The 18,096-nt window shown below is 45.2% G+C and overlaps 2 protein-coding genes across 6 annotated transcripts in view; one reads left to right on the forward strand and one right to left on the reverse strand.

Annotated features, from left to right (window-relative positions):
* The window catches only part of TMEM255A (transmembrane protein 255A), a 28,179-nt gene extending 22,499 nt beyond the window's left edge, over positions 1-5,680 (forward strand). For both annotated transcript variants that reach the window (XM_055818378.1, XM_055818379.1), the window contains exon 9: positions 2,986-5,680. In XM_055818378.1, coding sequence (XP_055674353.1) covers positions 2,986-3,144 — 159 coding nt within the window. In that variant the 3' untranslated portion in view covers positions 3,145-5,680. The remainder of the gene's footprint in view (positions 1-2,985) is intronic.
* Positions 5,681-7,047: 1,367 nt separating this feature from the next.
* On the reverse strand, positions 7,048-18,086 carry ZBTB33 (zinc finger and BTB domain containing 33). Of its 4 annotated transcripts, none has more exons than XM_055818367.1 (2): positions 17,825-18,086; positions 7,048-12,074 (listed from the first exon to the last, which is right to left on the reverse strand). In XM_055818367.1, exons 1-2 carry the CDS (start codon positions 18,084-18,086, stop codon positions 10,033-10,035), a joined length of 2,304 nt encoding a protein of 767 aa, XP_055674342.1. In that variant the 3' UTR covers positions 7,048-10,032. The 4 variants fall into 4 exon arrangements, with proteins under 4 accessions (XP_055674342.1, XP_027647721.1, XP_055674343.1 ...); XM_027791920.2 differs by lacking the exon at positions 17,825-18,086 and adding an exon at positions 13,950-14,362; XM_055818368.1 differs by lacking the exon at positions 17,825-18,086 and adding an exon at positions 13,302-13,676.
* Positions 18,087-18,096: the final 10 nt, after the last annotated feature.

Below are 18,096 nucleotides of genomic sequence, written 5' to 3' on the forward strand. Positions count from 1 at the left end.
GAAGACGCATACTAGCTGAAAAGCTATTCTGTTCTGGGTTTTTTTCCACATGTTTCAGCTAGTCTAAGAACAGTGCTCGCAAACATTACCTCTGCTGTAATGCATCCCTTCTGAGTTACGGAGCTGTGCTGTTGGAAGCGGTGATTTCTTGTGAACCTTGCTGTCAATAATCAGCTTTCACTTGCTGAAGCAGATGGGGACATTTCTTCCTCAGATCTTCTGTCAGGTGCATGTTACCACAATAGTGGTGTTAACACATCATACATTTACTTTGCAGCCATCTGGGCTGAAGACTGGGTTTTTATTAACAAGAATTTAAGGTCCTGGACATCATCTAAGAGGTGTGCTCTGTGATAGCCACCATCTCCCTCATCAGAGGTAACACGAATCTAAACCTTTCTGGTTTTGCTGCCAGTGCCACTAGACAACGCTGTTGTCAGGGCTTCCTAGAAATATTTGAACACTTAGGTCAGAATTTCTAGGATGTATTTATACAGATTTGTGACTCATTTTTGAGATTAATGCAACCTGAGACAGTCACTAGTGTTGTATAACTTTTTACAGTGACAGAAATGCCAACCTCGGCGCATACCAAACCGAGCTCTGCTGCGAAGTCCTCTCTTCTCCGCCGCTGAGTGCTGTTTAATGCCGGGTTTGTCTGTGCTGCAGCCGCAGTACCAGCAGAGAGCTTGGCATGGGTGGGTTTACCCTGCTTCCCAGCTAGAAGTGCTGCAGGGGCTCTGCTAGTCTGTACAGCTCAGCCGGGTGGGTGGAAGTCTCTCTGCGTCTCACTGCTGAGCATAGGCGCTGGCACAAAAGCTGGGCATAAATTGAGGTAATCTAAAGTGAAAATAGCCAAGTGTCTCTTTCAGGTGCAATTCCAAGTCTGAGCATTGCCTATCTTCTAGGGAACCTGAGGGCCTGTGTGAAAGCATTAGCTGTGGAGAATCTCTTTTGCCTCGAGCCCTAGTCTGACCCGAGCAGTGTTTGTACCACCCTGACACCTTCTCCCCTGCCATCCCACAGCACACAGAGCAAGCCCAGCCTTGCCTCTCACATCCCCTTTGAAGGCTGCACTCCCTCTGATGCAAGAACTGGCCAAGTCAGTGCTTCCCACTCATCCCACACATCTTTCACAGGAAAAAAACCCCACCAGCACTCCAGAATCTCTAAGGAAGCCTGTGCCCCTGCAAGAGCCTGGCTTTCTCACACAGCTCTAAAATGGCACGCTCAGCTCTCTGGTTTTTGGAGGAACACAAGCCGATGGGTGCTGTGGTGGTCACGGTGAGTGACTCTCCACCCAACCAGTCATGGTGAGGAAGGCAGCAGGCCTCTGCAGTGTGCCATGACGGGAACCAGGCAGGAGGAACGGGCCCCACTGGAAGCAGTGCTGGTATCATACTCCTCACTCTCTGTGTTTGGCTGGGGGCAATGAGGCAAGAAAGTCTCAGTCCTGCAGCGTTTTGACTTCTGCAAGCCCTGCAGAAGGCTCTGCAGGCTGTGACGAGAGAAGGCAGGCGAGCGGTGGCCTTCTCTGCCTTTCACCCTCTGTCGAAAGAGGAATTAGCGCTGTCATCCCAGCCACCGCTTCGTTAACAGAGCCAAGCTGCTGCCTGCATCTGTGCAAGCCAGGCTGGCTTGCAGCCGTGGCAGCTCCGCGCTGAGGCAGTGGGCACAGGCACTTTGTAACAGTGAAAACCTGCTTGCTAACGAGTGGCAGCACCACGGCGGTGCCCTTCCAAATGTCTGTGCAGTCATTTGGCTTTTGGTGAACTGTTGTGGTGTTTGAAATGGGAACAGTTTGCATGGCTTTCTGTGAGGTCCTCGATGAGCAGGCTGGTCTATATACCTGCTTAATAAACCATCGCAGGTTAATGTTAGGGGAGTGATTAAAAAAAGAAATGCCGTTTGAAAACCTGCTATTACTGCAGAGTCCATCATCCCTCCACCCACCCAGGTAAAATCTCATGGTCCCCACTGCGTGCGGGGACCCCCCCGACGTGCACTCCCACGCCCCTTCCCAGCCCTGTGCAGATGCTCCTTGCACTTCTGTCTCTGCCGGGGCCTTAAGCCAGGCACGTTTGGGATTTGCAGTCCATGCCCACAGCCGGAGGGTGCTGGAGGGGTGCGTGGTGCTGCAGCAGAAAGGTGCTGCGCTCCAGCTTGCTGGTGGTGCAGCCGGGCACCATCCAGCACCGCTTGCTCTGCAGGTGGCTTGTTTGGGTGGGCCAGATGGCCGAGAGCAGCACGGGGCGCAGCATGGCTGTCGGGGATAAAACCGCAGTGTATTAGTGGCTAGAGGAGCAAACGTAAATAACTGTATTTGGTTACCTGTTTGCCTGGCCTGTTTCTGGACAGAACCCAGCCTGTGTGCAGGTCTCTGACACTGCCTGCACCGTGTGACTTGAGGCTTTAGACCTAAGGTACTTTTGATAATGAAGTCATTTTGGAGAGCAGAAATTAATCTCCAGGCATGTACAATTTTGTTTCTGCACCTGTGCAAGCTTTTTACTTTACTGAAGGAATAAATTACTTTGTTATCATTAATTTGGGGGGGTGGGGCGTGTTATTTGTGGTGAAGAAAAAAGGTAGTGTAAAAAGAAATTATCTGCAGCTTGTTCATTGTTGCTACTGGCTGATGTGTGAAGCCCAAGATTGGAGAGCGACTCACCAGTTTTCACTCGTCCAGCCTCTGTGAAATGCAGCAGGTACACAGAAGTGATGAGAGAGAAGTGTTTTATTTAAATTTTTTTAAATGCCTTCTTCAGTTTTAGGTCTAAGGAGTCTCATGCAAAACTTACTTACAGGCTGTGCTTACCTGGAATGCAACAAGTTATTTGAATACTTATTTGTATGTACATATGTTTTGCAGAAGTGAGCCTTGAAATGTTAATTTTGCACTGCTTCGTAATGAAGTATCCCTTTGCCAAGATCCTTTACATTAAGAAGTGGTTACATTACAGCCTTCTTGCTGTCTCCCTGCAGCATTCCAGTGTGTTTCCAGCCTCCACTCCTTCTGGCCTCTCCGATGACCCCCAGTCAGTGTCGCCGTCTCCCAGCTATATGTGGTCCTCTAATGCGCCACCTCGTTACTCACCACCGTATTTTCCACCTTTTGAAAAGCCACCGCCTTATACGCCATAAAGAATGTGGGAAAGAAGAAAAAAGTATTTGCCATTGAAATAATTGTGAACATTTTGTATTTATATTTTACTGTGGTAGGGAGCAGAAGGATAGATACAGAAGATAATTGCAAATACAAATATTAGACTGGACTGTTCTTTCTTGCGAGACTTACTTCAAAGGTTTAACAACAGAATATGAGGAAGGGGACATACTACTGATGTTTTGCAATGTCAGTGAGTAGCAGGTGACCTAAATTCCAACCTCTTTGTGTTACCGCAAGGTTCATGTAGTCCTGGGTTTTTAATAAAGCGATACAACACAGATGATAGATTCTGGTCTGCCTTACTCCACCTTGTGCCAAGCTGAAGTAAGGGTAGCCAAGATCAATAGTTGCCAGAGAGCATCAGTCTGTTTAAGGTGAGGGTGCTTGCAGACAACTCGATTTGACACTTGTTTTATTTGGCCTTGAGGCTCCAGTTGCTGGGATTTCTGGGGGCTGTAGAACCTAGCTCACATCATGTGTTGGTTACAGCCTACACACTGGAAAAATCTTGAGGGGAATGACAACAGTGTCTCAAACTTTAACACTAATGAGAAGAGATAACATCATAGGATATTTTCATGTATGTCTAGCAAAACAATTGGAATATTGTTTTTTTAAGGGGATAAGCTTTAACAGGCAAGCTGTTTCTATTTCAGGATGATTCTTAAGATAGAAGGTGAAATGGAGTTGTCTCTCTCTGAATTCTGTGTAAGTAATGCTGAAGTCAAATAGTTTGGGTGGTTGCACTGCCTAAATCTTCCTTGTATTCCTATCAAGAGCATCAGGAACTGTCCACAAGTCACTGAAACAGTGCAGTGAAAATATTTTTTTCCCTTCTGTTTGGTTGAGAAATTTTTTTTTTTAGCTTGTGCTTTTAACTTTTTTAATGGACTGAGTCATCACACTGAATAAGCACTGTTTTAGTAGCTGTATTATGGGCTGCACATAAGGAATATCCACTAGTAGCTCTCCAAGATGTAAGTCTCACACGGATACAATTCAACACCTTGTAATATAGGATGAAACTGATAGGAATTTGCAATTATTGTTGTGACTTTCATTTAATCTCCAGCTGATGACTGTGCTGATTGATCTAGATTCCAACAGATTTTGCATGCATCCTGCATAACAAAAGAAGGTCAGCTTTGTTACACAGCATCCTGTAAAGTGTGGTTCTACTCCAGGAAGTGATTTCAGATGACAGTGTTCAGATCTGAGCTGCTCAGCCTGAGTGTTCTCAACTGCTTACTTCAGGGATAAAAAGAAGGTACTGACATTTTAGCCCTTATTTCCTAAAGATTTCATTTCCTTGGCGTCAGATTGTTGACCCTAATCCTCAGTTGTCTACCTTTACTTTCAGACAAAAAAGGTACCTAAAAGCTAAATCTGGCTTTCAGAATCCAGAAATGGGATATATGCGGGGAGGGGGGAATCCAGTTGGGTTTTAAACTGTGGCATCTCTCTAATTTTAACCTAAAAAAGAAAGAAAGAAATACTGTCAACATGGAAAACAAACACTGAAGTCTAATGTCACTTTTCAAAGTACATCCACACTTTATAACGCTGTTTTTAATCCTATGCATTTGCAAAGCCTGTAGGCTAGGCTATGTGTTAACCTTATTTCCACTGTTAAATACTAATCAGTACATTAATAAGCTAAAGAATGACACTGTTTATCCAGAAGCAAGTGTTAACTTTTCTCCAGTAACAAAGAAAAATAAATGGCTGGAGAAAGGAATACAACTCACAGGATTTAAAGCAGTAGTGTATGCAGAATATATCCTGGTGACATTTTGTTTTACTATAGATTGTTAAAGAGCAGCTTCTATATATTTGCATACTGGAAATAAATTTATATACTAGGGCATCATCCATTTTGTACTACATTTTCCTGAATTAAATCTTGATAGAGATCATGGGCAATTTCAAAATAGACAGTACTTCTGATAAAACTCCCCACAAAACTAGAATCAGAAGGGCACATTAATATCATAAAATATTTTATTGCTGCATCTTTGATATAAAAGCTAACAGTCCTGTCCCACTTCTGACAAACAAACTCTACCATTTGTGCCTGTCAACTAAATAGGGCTAGAAGGACTAGGGGACACTACAGGACAGGACTAAGAAACTCATGAGAATGTGACTTGGTGGCAGATAAATAATTAGGAAATTACTGTGTCATTGGTTTTGAGTTGACAAATACTAAACTTAGGAAATTATCCAAATTATCTTTTTTTTTTCTTGTAAGGTATATTTAAGCAAAAATTACATTGCTGCTTTAAATTCACTATAAAAGGACAAGTCCATCTTCACATTTAAAAAATTACCGGTGGGATTTTCTGTTGAATTACCTGTTTCCTTCTGCTTGATCAAAACTAAGCGTTTAATGTAAATGCAACATTCTGCACTGTATTCATCATTTCTTATGAGAATGTCAAGATTGTGACTCATATGTACCCTTTTATTACTTTACCAAAGTTAAATAAAATTGTGTGACTTTTGTAAACATTTATAAATTGCATTTCACATTTTAGCAACTTCACTGTTTTACAAGCATCTTTAATGTTAGTTGATGAATCCCAGTATAATAGCACCGTTTAAAAAAAACCCAACAGTGGCAACACAAAAAAGCGTGCCACAAAAATGTATTTTGCTATAATGCAAACCGGTGTTTCTACCAGGATTAGCTAGAGACACTTTTTTTTTTTTTTTTAGATTGTTTGTAAAAGCCCCAAATGCCCCCCCACTTTGTAATTCTGCAGTTCTACCCACGCAGTGGGGTGTCCTGACTTCAATCACTGTAAAGTTATATTACTGCTGATTTTTTGCTTAACACTGAGTCGAATAATCCAGCCAGTGCAGCATCAGTGTCTCCTTTACTTACTTTCATGTTGCCTAGATTACTCTGGGTTTAATTGGGCCTATAAGAAAGATGGGAAAAGAAAGACTTTTATTAGGGCCTGTAGCAATAGGACAAGGGGTAATAGTTTTAAACTGAAAGAGGGTGCGTTTAGATGAGATATTAGGAAGAACTTCACTGTGAGGGCAGCGAGGCTCTGGCACAGGTTGCCCAGAGCAGCTGTGGGTGCCCCATCCCTGGCAGTGTCCAAGGCCAGGCTGGATGGGGCTTGGAGCAGCCTGGGCTGGTGGAAGGTGTCCCTGCCCATGGCAGGGGGCTGGAACTAGATGGGCTTCAAGGTCCCTTCCAACCCAAACCATTCTATGGTTCTATAACTCTGTCCTACTAATGCCAGCTGCTCCTTGATATTAGCAGAAGTAGGTGGAAGCCCTAAGCCAAGGAGATAAAAGCATCTAAAACATCATTTGGTACTTTACTTATTAAATTGCATTCCTTACCTGCAAGAAGTCTGCATAAAGTAACTCATTTTCTCCATGTTAGCCACAGTTCACTAACAATCTAACTCTTCCAAATCGTAACTAGTCAGCAACCTGGTAAGAGAAGGTGCCCTAACCATGAGTTAGCTGAAATGCATTGCACTGGTCACTGGGTGTGTTTTTCTTGATTTCTAGCTCATTTGCAGTGATGGTAGTAGTCAGACAGACTGTTCATCTGCCTATTCTGAGAGTAAGCATGCATCATAACACTCAGCTTACAATACACAGGGGAGTTTTTCAGCTAATTTGTTTTCTTGGAAAGTGCTCAACCAGAAGAAAACCACCCAACAAACAAACAAACAAAACAAAAAAATAGAAAAAAACAAAGTCCCAAATACAAACACACACACACAGAGCCCCCAGGGGTTCCCTACTGTTCCCAAAGACCTGGAAAGGGAAATTATGTGAACTGTTGCTAATGTAACACATTAGACTGTAGAAGCTGAGTTGTCATTAGAAAGAAACACGCTACACCCATCTTTAGAATTAAACATTTTTATTTTTGCCATAGAAAGCTCTAAGAACTAATATCAAGTATTGATTAATGAAAAGTAGAACACAACTTTTAAAAGTATGTTAAGGAAAGACTGTACAACTATATACATTAAAGATGTGGCAAAAGTGATAAATGCTTCACATGGAACAATTCCTAGGCAATAGCTGTAGAACTCCATGTTCAATGTATATAGTCATCAGCTTCTGCATCTTTTTATAAGCTGCATGCCTTAACATTACAAAATAAATAAGCAGTCAATTGTTGTCTCAATATTTGTTTAATTCACATACTGGAATGCTATGGTATGAGTCCCCAAAGAAACCATACAGTGAGGATGCAGCCACCGTTATCATACTTTGCAGCAGATCCATTGTTCTTATATGCATATAAATGACTGTGAGGTTTGCTACCATACTCTGTTAAAATTTTTACTTTTTATATAAATGCTTTTTCAGATTCAATCATTTTCTTCCATTACCCCAAAGCCAATTTCTCAATATTTACATAAGATTTTTCATTAAGTTAAACTGGAAGGTAAGTGTTTACAAAAACAAACAAAAAATCAAATATATGTGCAATAGCCAGAAATCTAAATATAAAAGCTCATAGCCCCATAAAAAGTTTTAAACGAATGGATTTAACACGTTTCCAAACCAATAAATACAGGTAGTGAAATTAAAAAAATGTTTTACATGACCTCTGCACTTTGGATATCAAAAATCACTTCCAAGGAAAACTGAAGACCCTGAGACACATGCAAGCAAGCACGAGTCTTCTAGCAAAAATAGTTACAAAGCCCTAATTTTCCAGTTTTCCTCAAAAAGAAAAAAAAAAAGATACCTTTAGTAGGCACAGTTCAATTTAAGGTCTTAAATATATCAGCAGCAAATATTGATAGCCATTATATTTAGCTATTACTGAATGTACACTTTGCAGTGTATGCTTACTTCCATATGTGTCACATCAATAACAAAAATAACATTGTATTTTTTTCTCATCAAAAAGTTCAGGAAGTCTCAATATAGCACTCACCCAGGTGTGTCAGAGCTACCTGTGCCAATACAGGCCATCAGCACTTACATCTTGGGATGATTACGTTTGACTACTGAAATGCCATCTCAGATAACATCCAACCTGTAACATCTGAAAGCATACCCCATTATATTCAAAGGGGTCTGCAATATGACCTGAAAATAATCATGTCTATCATCTTCTTGTCCTACAAAACAGAGGTGCTGAGCATTACATGAATAAGGTAAACAAATCCTCCTCTTTTTCCCATCGTTACTCATACAGATTTCTGGTACCCTTTTTTATAGTTCAAGTTGCATTTGAACCATTTACCATTTAAATGTCTTTCTGTCTAGAGCATTATATGTCTAAAACCTTAACTTTCAAGGTCACAGGATCAAGATGCTTGCTTAAAACGTGAACAAGAAAAAACTTTTAACTGTCATTTAAGCAATGAAAGGTTACGATAACTAATACTATGCACAACAATCTTTCTCAGTCATCTTCTAGAACTTGAGTTGCTTTCCTATTACCATTTACAAAAACTCAACAAGTCACTAAATCTGAAATGTTAAACTATGGCTCCAGTAAACAGCTGTTTGTTTTTCTCAGTCTGTTTCCTATTCAAGTTGGACATCTAATTCATCTTCTAAGTGCCTAAACATGTACCAACTGCAAGGAGAAAAAAAGGACAATGTAATAAACCCAAAACTGAAAATGGATGGCAACCACCACAGAGAAATGATATTTTGGATTATGGTGGATGGAGGGTATTTTTTTGATTGTTGGTTTAGTCCTCATGTTTCCACACCTTATAAACAGGGAAGGCGGGGGGCGGGGGGGAATATCCAAATCCCTGTTTTACTTAAATATCTAACCAAACAGGCATTACAAGATCCTCAGCAGTCTGTGCTAAATCAACACAACACATAGATAATTTCATAGTTTTTGGAAGTATATGCCAAAGCCTTCAGCTAAAAAGTATTACTTTTATCATCAGTATTAATTTTTTAAAAAATACCAGACTGAAGCCCTTTTGAAGAGCAAAAAATAAGAACAGCACTTTATTCCAAACTAACTACTGGCATCTTTTCTAGTGGTAAACACCCAACATTATTCCTCAAGCTCTGAAAAGGCAAAATTATCTCCTCATTAAGCGTTCTAAGCTTCTTCACTATTGAGCTTCATAGGTTTCGGGGGGGGGGGGGGGGGGCTGTCCCATAGCAAAAGAGTAAAATATGATGGTCCAGTCACTGAATATTCATACTCTGCTCACCACGCTGCCAAGTATAAATAAAGTTTGTTAGCCCTCACTGAATATCTCTTGTTGACAAGACTATTTGCATGATGACAGATGATTCATAGCGCTCATAAGCAGAACTAAGATGGTAGCTCAAAAATACACTACTCCAAACTACTGAATCAGTTATTTTGGACCCTTGCAGTAATGCGCTGTTCACAAAAATAAACTTAAGTTGTGGGATGTTTTCTTTTAATGGTTCCATATTCAAGCGACTACAATGAAAAATCTGTTTCCTTGGTTAACATCTAAACAGAATCCAGCATTAAAGTGCCAACATAAAAGAAAAGGTTTACATAGTGCGGGTACAGAAATACCTCAATTACTTTAGAAGAAAGATTTCTAGCTCTTTAGAAGAAATTGTACCTTTTCAAGCTACAAATCCCCACGTTTTGATCAAAATTAACATACCAGAAAACACTGCCAGCTCCTTAGAAATGTCTCGCTTCCTATGCAAGTAACCTTTCAGATGAATTGCTTCCACAAATCACTTGCAGCTACTAATGATCCATTGTAAATGCTACCATTTGATGACTTGGTAGAACAAGTTAACTTGTTTTCACTTTAACATTTGATTTTACAATGATTTTAACAGTTCATTTAAAACAGCTGCGATATTCAGCTGCACTGAATCCTTTTTCCAGCATTTAATGTATTTCAGTAAGATTCCGGTATTACAAACTCAAATTCAGTACTTCCCTCTGATGGATTTTGTTTAAAAATTGCTTCATTTCCCTGTGGAATGAAAATGTCATCCCAGGTAATTTGTTTGGCTGGAGTGTTAGATGTTGTTCCTTCAGTACCATCCTTCCCTGTGCCAACACGATAAACAATTCCACCCTCGTTTATTACCGGTATACTGCTTGAGTGATTAGCAATGTACGCATACTGTCTGATCTGCAAAGACCTGCAAGGATGCAATCGATAAAGCTTGGTGTCTCCAGAAGGGTCTTGGCTATGAACTGATCTTATGTGGGAGGCCGTAATTTGGTAGTTGATGAACGATTTCCCACATGCCAAGCACTGATACCTTCGCTCACCGGTGTGGTGAATCTCATGCTTTGTACGGTATTCTGCAAGAGGAAACACTTTGTCACAGTATCGACACGGATACTTCTTCTCCCAGGAGTGAACGTTAAAATGTCTCCGTAAACTCGTCAGACAGGCATACGATCTCTTACACACAATACAAATGTAGTAGACTCTTCCATCCACTATGAGCTCGTAATGGTCATCGTGCTTTACTTTCATGCGCTTCCTGTTTGGAGAATCACCACCAGATGTTCTGGGCGTTTCATCAGGCTTGGCTTCACCTTCCTCAGAATCACCCTTCACAGGAATGACTATGTCGTACGTATCCTCACCGATATTTGCATAAACCTTACAGCCTGTGGATAAGCCTTCGATTTCAGTTGCTGTATCTAATGTTATGATTTTCTGCCCTTCCACCGCTGGCTTTGATGCTATACCTGAACCCAACTCCTTGTTGTTTCCGGTAAGGACATCTGAGATTTTTATTTTAAATTCTCCAGGTTTAGAAGATGGCTCTTGTGAACATGTTACAACCTGCTTTTTCTGTACACCTGATCCTTCTGTGGTTGCTGCCTTGGGTGTAGAAGGTTGCTGAACCAAATTGCTACTGCTCACTGAATCAGGACTAGAGGAGCTAATGATGGCGACATCATCTTCAACAACCTCTTCCTCATCAACAGCAGTTGTTTCCACTTCAGTTAAGGAGCCATTATTAGATGGCTGCTGGTTCTCCTCAACTAAATTAATTGTAGGGGTCACATGTGTTTGATGCGAGGAGCTAGCACTGAGTGATGAGTTAAGCAGAGGCTTATTTAGCACAATGATACTAGGAGTCAAATGCTGCGGTGCCGCAGAGACAAGCGATGCGGTGCTCGATTGCATTTGGGTTGGGCTAAGCTGACTGGCACAAGAAGTGAGTTTTTGAGCTGCTGTGATGCTTGTCAAATGGGGAGAGCCACCGCTGCCACACGATTTTTGGTCAGAAACTCCAGCCAGACTTGGGCAAGGCTGGTTCTGGGTTGCAGCATTTGTATCTTTAGTACATTCTTTTGGGGGAACAATCTCAGAGCAAAAAATTACATCATCATCCTCATCATCTGAATCGCTCACCGTAATTTTTGTAGTCTCATATTCTATGCCACGTAAGGAGAATGACTGTGTTATAACCGGCATCCCATCCATTACCTCTTGACTCTCTGGCCTTATTACTGGTACTTGTGTTTGAGCGTCCTTTTGACCAGGACTGGAAGTTGAAGCTTCGGAAGCACCACCTTTGACCTCGCTTGGCATGTCTTTTCCTTCAGATGGAGGTACACCCAGATCAGCTATGAATTTAATACCAAGCTGTTGCCCTGATTTAATGAGTTCATCAAGTAAATCTGATCGAATGCTGATTATTTTGGAACTATAAATATAGTTAAGAATTTCTGAAAAAATTTCTGCTCTTACAAAGCTCAGTTCAACCACCTGCCCAGCCTCTGAGAAAAGGTGGTGAAAATAAGTGCTGGAGGCTGAGAGGATGTTTCTGTGAGCTCGAAATTTGCGGTCCTCCACGATGACAGTAACATCACAAAAAAGTCCGTGGCCACGTTGTTCGTTCAAAGACTGAAGGAGCACGCTAGAATATTGTGCGTCTGTTGCAGAAATCAGGTTTTTCCCCTCCATTCCTACAAAGAGAAAGTAAAAGGCATCAAATTAGTAAAAACACAGCTTTACGGTTTTAACTGCACAACGTTCCCACATCTGTTTATTCCTTCTTCTGAAAAAAGGAGATACAAATCTGAGACTGTATTCATAAGCTTACAAGCTGTAGAAGGAGATACAAATCTGAGATTGTATTCATAAGCTTACAAGCTGTAGCACTCTGCAAATCTTACTGTTATTTTTCCCTTTACCTTCTACACAAGGCACGTGAACTTCTGAATACATCCTCCATCCTTACCAGGTGAGCAACAGAGAAAGAACCGCTTGTCCAATTCAACAGCAAGTAAGGTAAATTTGAGAACCAGGGTGCAAGATGTGGGTCCCTCAAAAGGCTTTAAACATAATTTGATATTTACTTTAATATTCCACAAATTGTTGTGAGAAAGCCTGGGTTATTTATGGGCCAGACAACAAAACCTGTGTACCTATATATTACCAGCCGACTGAGGGTAATGCCGATGCTGTTGAGAGACTTCATTTCCTGGCCCAGAAAAATAAACTTTTAAGGTTTTTTTACACACATACCCCTCCATATACTTGCAAGCTTGCTTTGTGTTTGGAACCAAGACACTAAGGCAACACGGTAAAAAAGATCTGTAAAGTCAAACTGCTGTGATCTGTTGGCACTTCCAAGTCGAAGCACCCAACAAGCGGCAAAAAAACATCAAAACCCACCGACAGCGAGTTTAAGGGTTTATGGGGTTTTTTCCCCCTCGTAAAACTTTGTTTCCTGCCGGGAGGGCAGGATGTGCCGAGGAGGCCGCGGCCCACGCCCGCCGAGCCCCCCCTCCCCGCCCGCCGAGCCCCCCCAGCCCGGCCACGGCCCCCAGCGCTTCTCCGGCCGCCCCCGCCCGCCGCCCCGCGGAAGTTTACCATGAAAGCGGGCGCTGCCAGCCCGGAGGGCACCGTCGTGGGGGCGGCGGGCGGGCGGGCGGGCGCCGGGGGCCGCCTCACGCAGCCGGAGCGGCGGCGGCGCTGACAGGCGGCGGGCCCCGGGAGCGGCCCAGCAGCGGCGGCCGGAGGTGACGGGCGGCCCCTCCGCCGCCTTCCCGCAGCCAGGCCGTGCCCGCCGCCGCCGCTTCCTGCTGGTGGCGAGGCGAACGGGGCCGGCCCGCCGCGGCGGCGGGGCGGGGGGGGGAGGGGGGAAGGCAGCCCGCGGCGCGGAGGGGGAGGGCGAGGGCCCGCGTTACCTGCGCTCCCGCCGCCCTTCCCGCACAACAGGCATCGGCGGCCGCCGCCGCTTCCCGGACTCGGGCGCCGCCCCCGCTGCGCGGCCGCCAGGGGGCGCTGCCCCGCGCCGCTCTGCCCCTGCGGGCCGCCACGCTCCGCCCGAGCGCTCTCGTCACCCTTCGGCTCCCCGACCGAACGGCCTCGGGACCCTTCGGGCGCGCTCGGGGCCGGAAGCGCGGCGGGGCGGCCCTCCCGCCGCCTGAAGCGGGGCCCGAGGCTGGGCCGGGCGGGGCGCGCTGCGGCGGTGCCTGGCGGGGGCGCCCCCCGTGGCGCCCCGGCTGCGGTACCGGTGCGGCGGGCTGAGGCCGTTGGCGGCTCTCAGCAGTCCCGGGAGGCCGCCTGGGGCCGCCGCCACTCGTGTGGTCGCCGCCAGGTGCGCCGAAGGCCGGTGGCAGGCCCCGAGGCCCCGCCTGTTGGGAATCCCAGAGGGATCCCTCTGGGGAGGCTCTGCACCTTGCCCCGGTCCCCGGCCCTGCTCCACTGAAGGCCTTGGGCAGCCGAGGGCCTTGCTCCAGCCTTGCCGGAGCCTGCCTGGCGGCCAGCTGTCACGCTCTCGGTGCCCGGGTGAAGCCCCCAGCCAGCCCCCCGACACCCACCCTGCGACTTACCGTGCTGGGCAAGGCTGTGGAGGTGTGCTGGCAGCAGCTTACTTCCCGCTGCAGCTTATCTCCTTCCCGGGGTCAGAGAGCAGGCTGCCAGTGCTCTGCCAAGCCCTGATGCAGCTGACACCTCCGCCCTGCTGGGAGGAAATCCCCTGTAACCTAAACCTGAACACCCACGCTTGCAGTGCAGGATCATTTATTTTGTATTCTTTGCACCACAGTGGCACGTGTTGGACTCCACTAGGAGCTGTGCAGACGTATGTCCTTTGACAAAATGCAGGTCTTGGCACATTTGACGTGGTCATCAAAGTGACACATCTACAATACGGTCTCTTGGAAACTGTCGCTGTTCGTGAATTCTCAAAGAGCACCAAGATCATAAAAGATATTTTTCATCTTCAGTTACTGATCTGTGCTCTTTTTTTTTTTTTTTTTTTCTTCCCCCCCACTCTATGCATTTTGTGGACTTGAACCACAGGGGTTCTTGATATTTCTCAAGATTCAAAAACTGCTAAGAACAAATGTCCTTCTATCAAGTTCAACCAAAAATATTAACAGGCCACAATCACCAGCACAAATGACTGCAATCCCTCACTGCATACATCAGCAACAAAATGGTCCTGCCTAGGTTTATGATCTCTTCTAGAAAAAAAATCACTTGCCATGCTCCCTGTATTTGTATAGCTAGTAGCAGAAGTGCCTTTTTAAAGCGAGCCTTCAGATCTAAATTGTTACAAAGCTGGTTTCTGTTTATTTATAGGTTTTTCCAGAGAGTTGAGTGAAGAAGAATAAATAGTAGAAAAGAATAATCAGGGGAAAAGGTAAGCTTTTCTTCCTTATATAACTTTTCAGTTAAATTTTCTCCTTTGATACAGGTTCTTAGTCGGTTTTACGCAGCAGGTTATATTAAATAAAAATACTGTAATTGTTTTAATTCTTAATGTATAATCCAGTGTTCTTTTTTCTCCTCCAAAAATGTCTGTTGGTCCAATTAAACCATTTCTTAGCCTTTCGCTTTAAGGAGTTTTCTTCTCCTCAATGCCTATCTCATTTCTAAGTAACTAACAGGAAAATCTACAGATAAAGATGAGCACTGATTTGGAAGGAGCCCTGCTCCTGTATCATCACAATTTCTCAAAAATCAGGTTTAAACTGCTTACCCTTAAGCACAGAAATGCTCGTCTAATTTTTTTTTAAAAAAAAAGATGGTCTAATTGTGAGAGTTGCACCATCTCCTTTACTTTTACCTTTTTGCAGAAACTTCTCTCTCTCTGGCAATTTCTTATATCAGATAGAAAATCTGAACCCCGCTGTCACCTTGCCCTGGTCAGGGCACAGCTACTGCTTTGACCAGCTTAATTTTATTAAAGCTGCCATTCAGTCCTCCTGCACCTGAATGCAGAATTTCAGCGTATTTTTTTGTCTAGCATGCCCCTCAGTTTTTATTGTTGTTTTTTTTCTCTTTTATATTTACATAATCCTAGAAAGTATTTGGTGATTTGACTCACATAAAAACTTACATAGTGACAAATTAAAAGAACCATTTTATCTAGGATATTGACAAGAAACATCTAGAACATAGAACGAAATGTGACATTCTTGGAACTGAAAAAACAAATAAGAGACACAATAGCAACTTTTATTTCAATGCATAGAAGTTATAAAAAAATTTAGAATAGAGGCTCTGAAAAACCTAAGTATAAATTTAAAGAAGTAATGTGTAGGCTTTTGCAAAAAGACAAAAAAAATACACAATTCAGTGACAAGTTTTCAGCTAGGCAATTTGAAGAGCTCTCATCTTTTTTAAAAATACAGCTTATGGGAACAGAAAATTCTTCTAAAGACTTGACAAATCTGAGACACAAAGAAGCATTCTCTGTCATGAGAAAATGTATTTTACATTAAAATAAATTTGATAAACAGGACAGGAATTTCCCCTTAGGGCCTTCGGTAAAATCAAAATTCAACAGTTATCCTAGCTAAGACTACTTTTAGAGACAGAAATATTATTCCACTGTGGAATTTAAAATGAAACACCACTACTTCCAAAGGACTCTAAAATACTAATTTCCACCATTCACATTTTGAGGAATTTTCAAAGCGTATTTTTCCTGTCAATCCCATATAAAACCTTATATAACTGAATTTAAAGTCCAGTGATACGTTTTATTGACATTAGCAGTTGCTGTAGATGCTGTTACATACTGTATATATGTGCATTGTGTAACCTGTGTATAAAAATACTTCAAATCACTTTACAATATTAAGTCATGGAGGTGCAGAGTGCTCCCGAGAAGTAGATGTTTTAGTCACCGTTTTGCCAAGACAGACCCTGGGTTGCAGACACAAGTGGCCTTATCATGAGAGCTGCCTCAGCACCACCGAAGGCTGGCAGCCAGCTGTGCCAAGCACTGCAGCGCTCAGTGCCTCTGAACCCCCCTGACCGTCCGCCTCTCAGCCAGCCCGAGTCAGCACACAGCAAACCCAGACTCCAGTCCACAGCACGCTACCGCTGGCCGCATTTCAGGGCCTTCCACCCCTTTTCTGGGGCAGCCCCAAGCCCTGGCTGGGGGGGATCCCAGGGGAGAAGCTGGGGAGGACCATGTGCCCTCATGAAGGCCTCAGGGGTACATTTACTTGCCACATGGACAGGTCCCTACTTTACATGTCTGGCCCAGCAGCTTCCATCTTTCTCATGGGTTGATGGTATGACCTCCTGTAACCAGTGCTGGGACTACATAGTGGCCTGGACTTCTTCCTGGGGACATCTGACTTCACATACCACAGGGGTAAATGAACGTGGGCAGCCTGCGAGGAGAGCGTGGACACAGTCTGCTAAGTCTCAGGATCACTTTAGGTTTCAGGTTCTTCCTGAGACTGGAAGTTCAGAGAGGCAAAGTCACTGAGCCAGCTGGCAAAAATGCAGCCACTGCAGGCTGCCAGCTGTCTCATTCAGATGACCCTACCACCAATCAAAACAACAGTCTTTTAAAAGACAGCCCTATCTAGTTTAATTAGACAAGCAGTACTCCCTGACATCAAAATATTCACAAAGCTCCACAGGAGAGAGATACCAGGCTGTCCTTGGACAGACACAGGGTACGGTAACGCTACACATATGCAAACCTTTGGCAGCATCTTTTCCATCCCCATTCTGCATGTGGTCACATGCACCCAAAATAATACACAATTCAAATAAGCTTCCTCCTTACAGATATTTTTTTAAATGGGCTTATGATAGGTTAGGGAATTAAAGTAGTGTTTCATTTGTAAAAAAGAGGGCTGACATACGATGCCTTTTCTAGACAGCATATGCCCCGTTTATGCCGAGCTCGCAGGAGCCTAGTGATATCACACCGCATTTCCCAGGTCAGAGCAGAAATTCGGTTGTTTTTTTAAGCAAGCACCACCGGAGGGTGCTCAGACCTGGCAGCCTGAAGAGGAAGGACGCTCACAGAAGGACAGTGAGCGCCTTATCTTAGCACAGGATTTGTACAATTTTAACCCCAAATCGCTGCTGTTCCAGGTGCTCCTTACATGCTGCCGCCGAGGCCGGCGGCCGGGGCCGCGACAGGCCGCTCTGGGAGGGGCCGTTTGTTTTTTTAATCTTCAAAAAAGCGGCCGCGAAGGTGCCGGGCGGCGCCGGGCCCCGGTGCCCGGGGAAGGGGGAAGCCCCGGCGCCCGCAGCCCGGCGGGGAGGTGAGCGACGGAGCCGCCCCGGCGGCGGGAGGCGGGGGTGGGCCGTGAGCTGTCCGCCGGGCAGTGCTGCTCCCGGGCCGCCCTGGACAGCTCCCGGCCGCCACCCGGCGCCGGGCTCCCCACCGCTGCCCGCCTCGCTGCTCCCCCCCGGCCCCCGGAGCGCGGCCCCCGCGCCGACTTACCTGGCGCCGCCGCTGTCCGCACGTCCATGCTGCCGGCCGGAGCCCAGCCGGCCGCCGCGGGGCTCCCCCACCGCCGGCAGCACAAAGGGAGCCGCCGCCGGGAACGCCGCTGCCGGGAACGCCGCCGCCGCGGCGCCGTGTTGCCGCACGGGCGGGTGGGGCGGTGCGCCCGCGGGCGGGGTCGGCCCGCTCCCGCCCCGCCGCCCGCCCCCGCCCGGCCGGGAGGGCGCCGGAAGCCGCGCGCCGCCCGGAAGTGGCTCATCCGCCGCCGC

The sequence above is a fragment of the Falco peregrinus genome, chromosome 13, assembly GCF_023634155.1.
Source record: "Falco peregrinus isolate bFalPer1 chromosome 13, bFalPer1.pri, whole genome shotgun sequence".
NCBI lineage: Eukaryota > Metazoa > Chordata > Aves > Falconiformes > Falconidae > Falco > Falco peregrinus.

Bases quoted from the DNA above. Each gene is read 5' to 3' on its own strand.
- ZBTB33 (XM_055818367.1), bottom strand. From the start codon at position 18,086: ATGAGCCACTTCCGGGCGGCGCGCGGCTTCCGGCGCCCTCCCGGCCGG. The intron at 12,075-17,824 runs GTAAGTCGGCGC...TTCTCTTTGTAG, and splicing joins GCGGACAGCGGCGGCGCCAG to GAATGGAGGGGAAAAACCTG.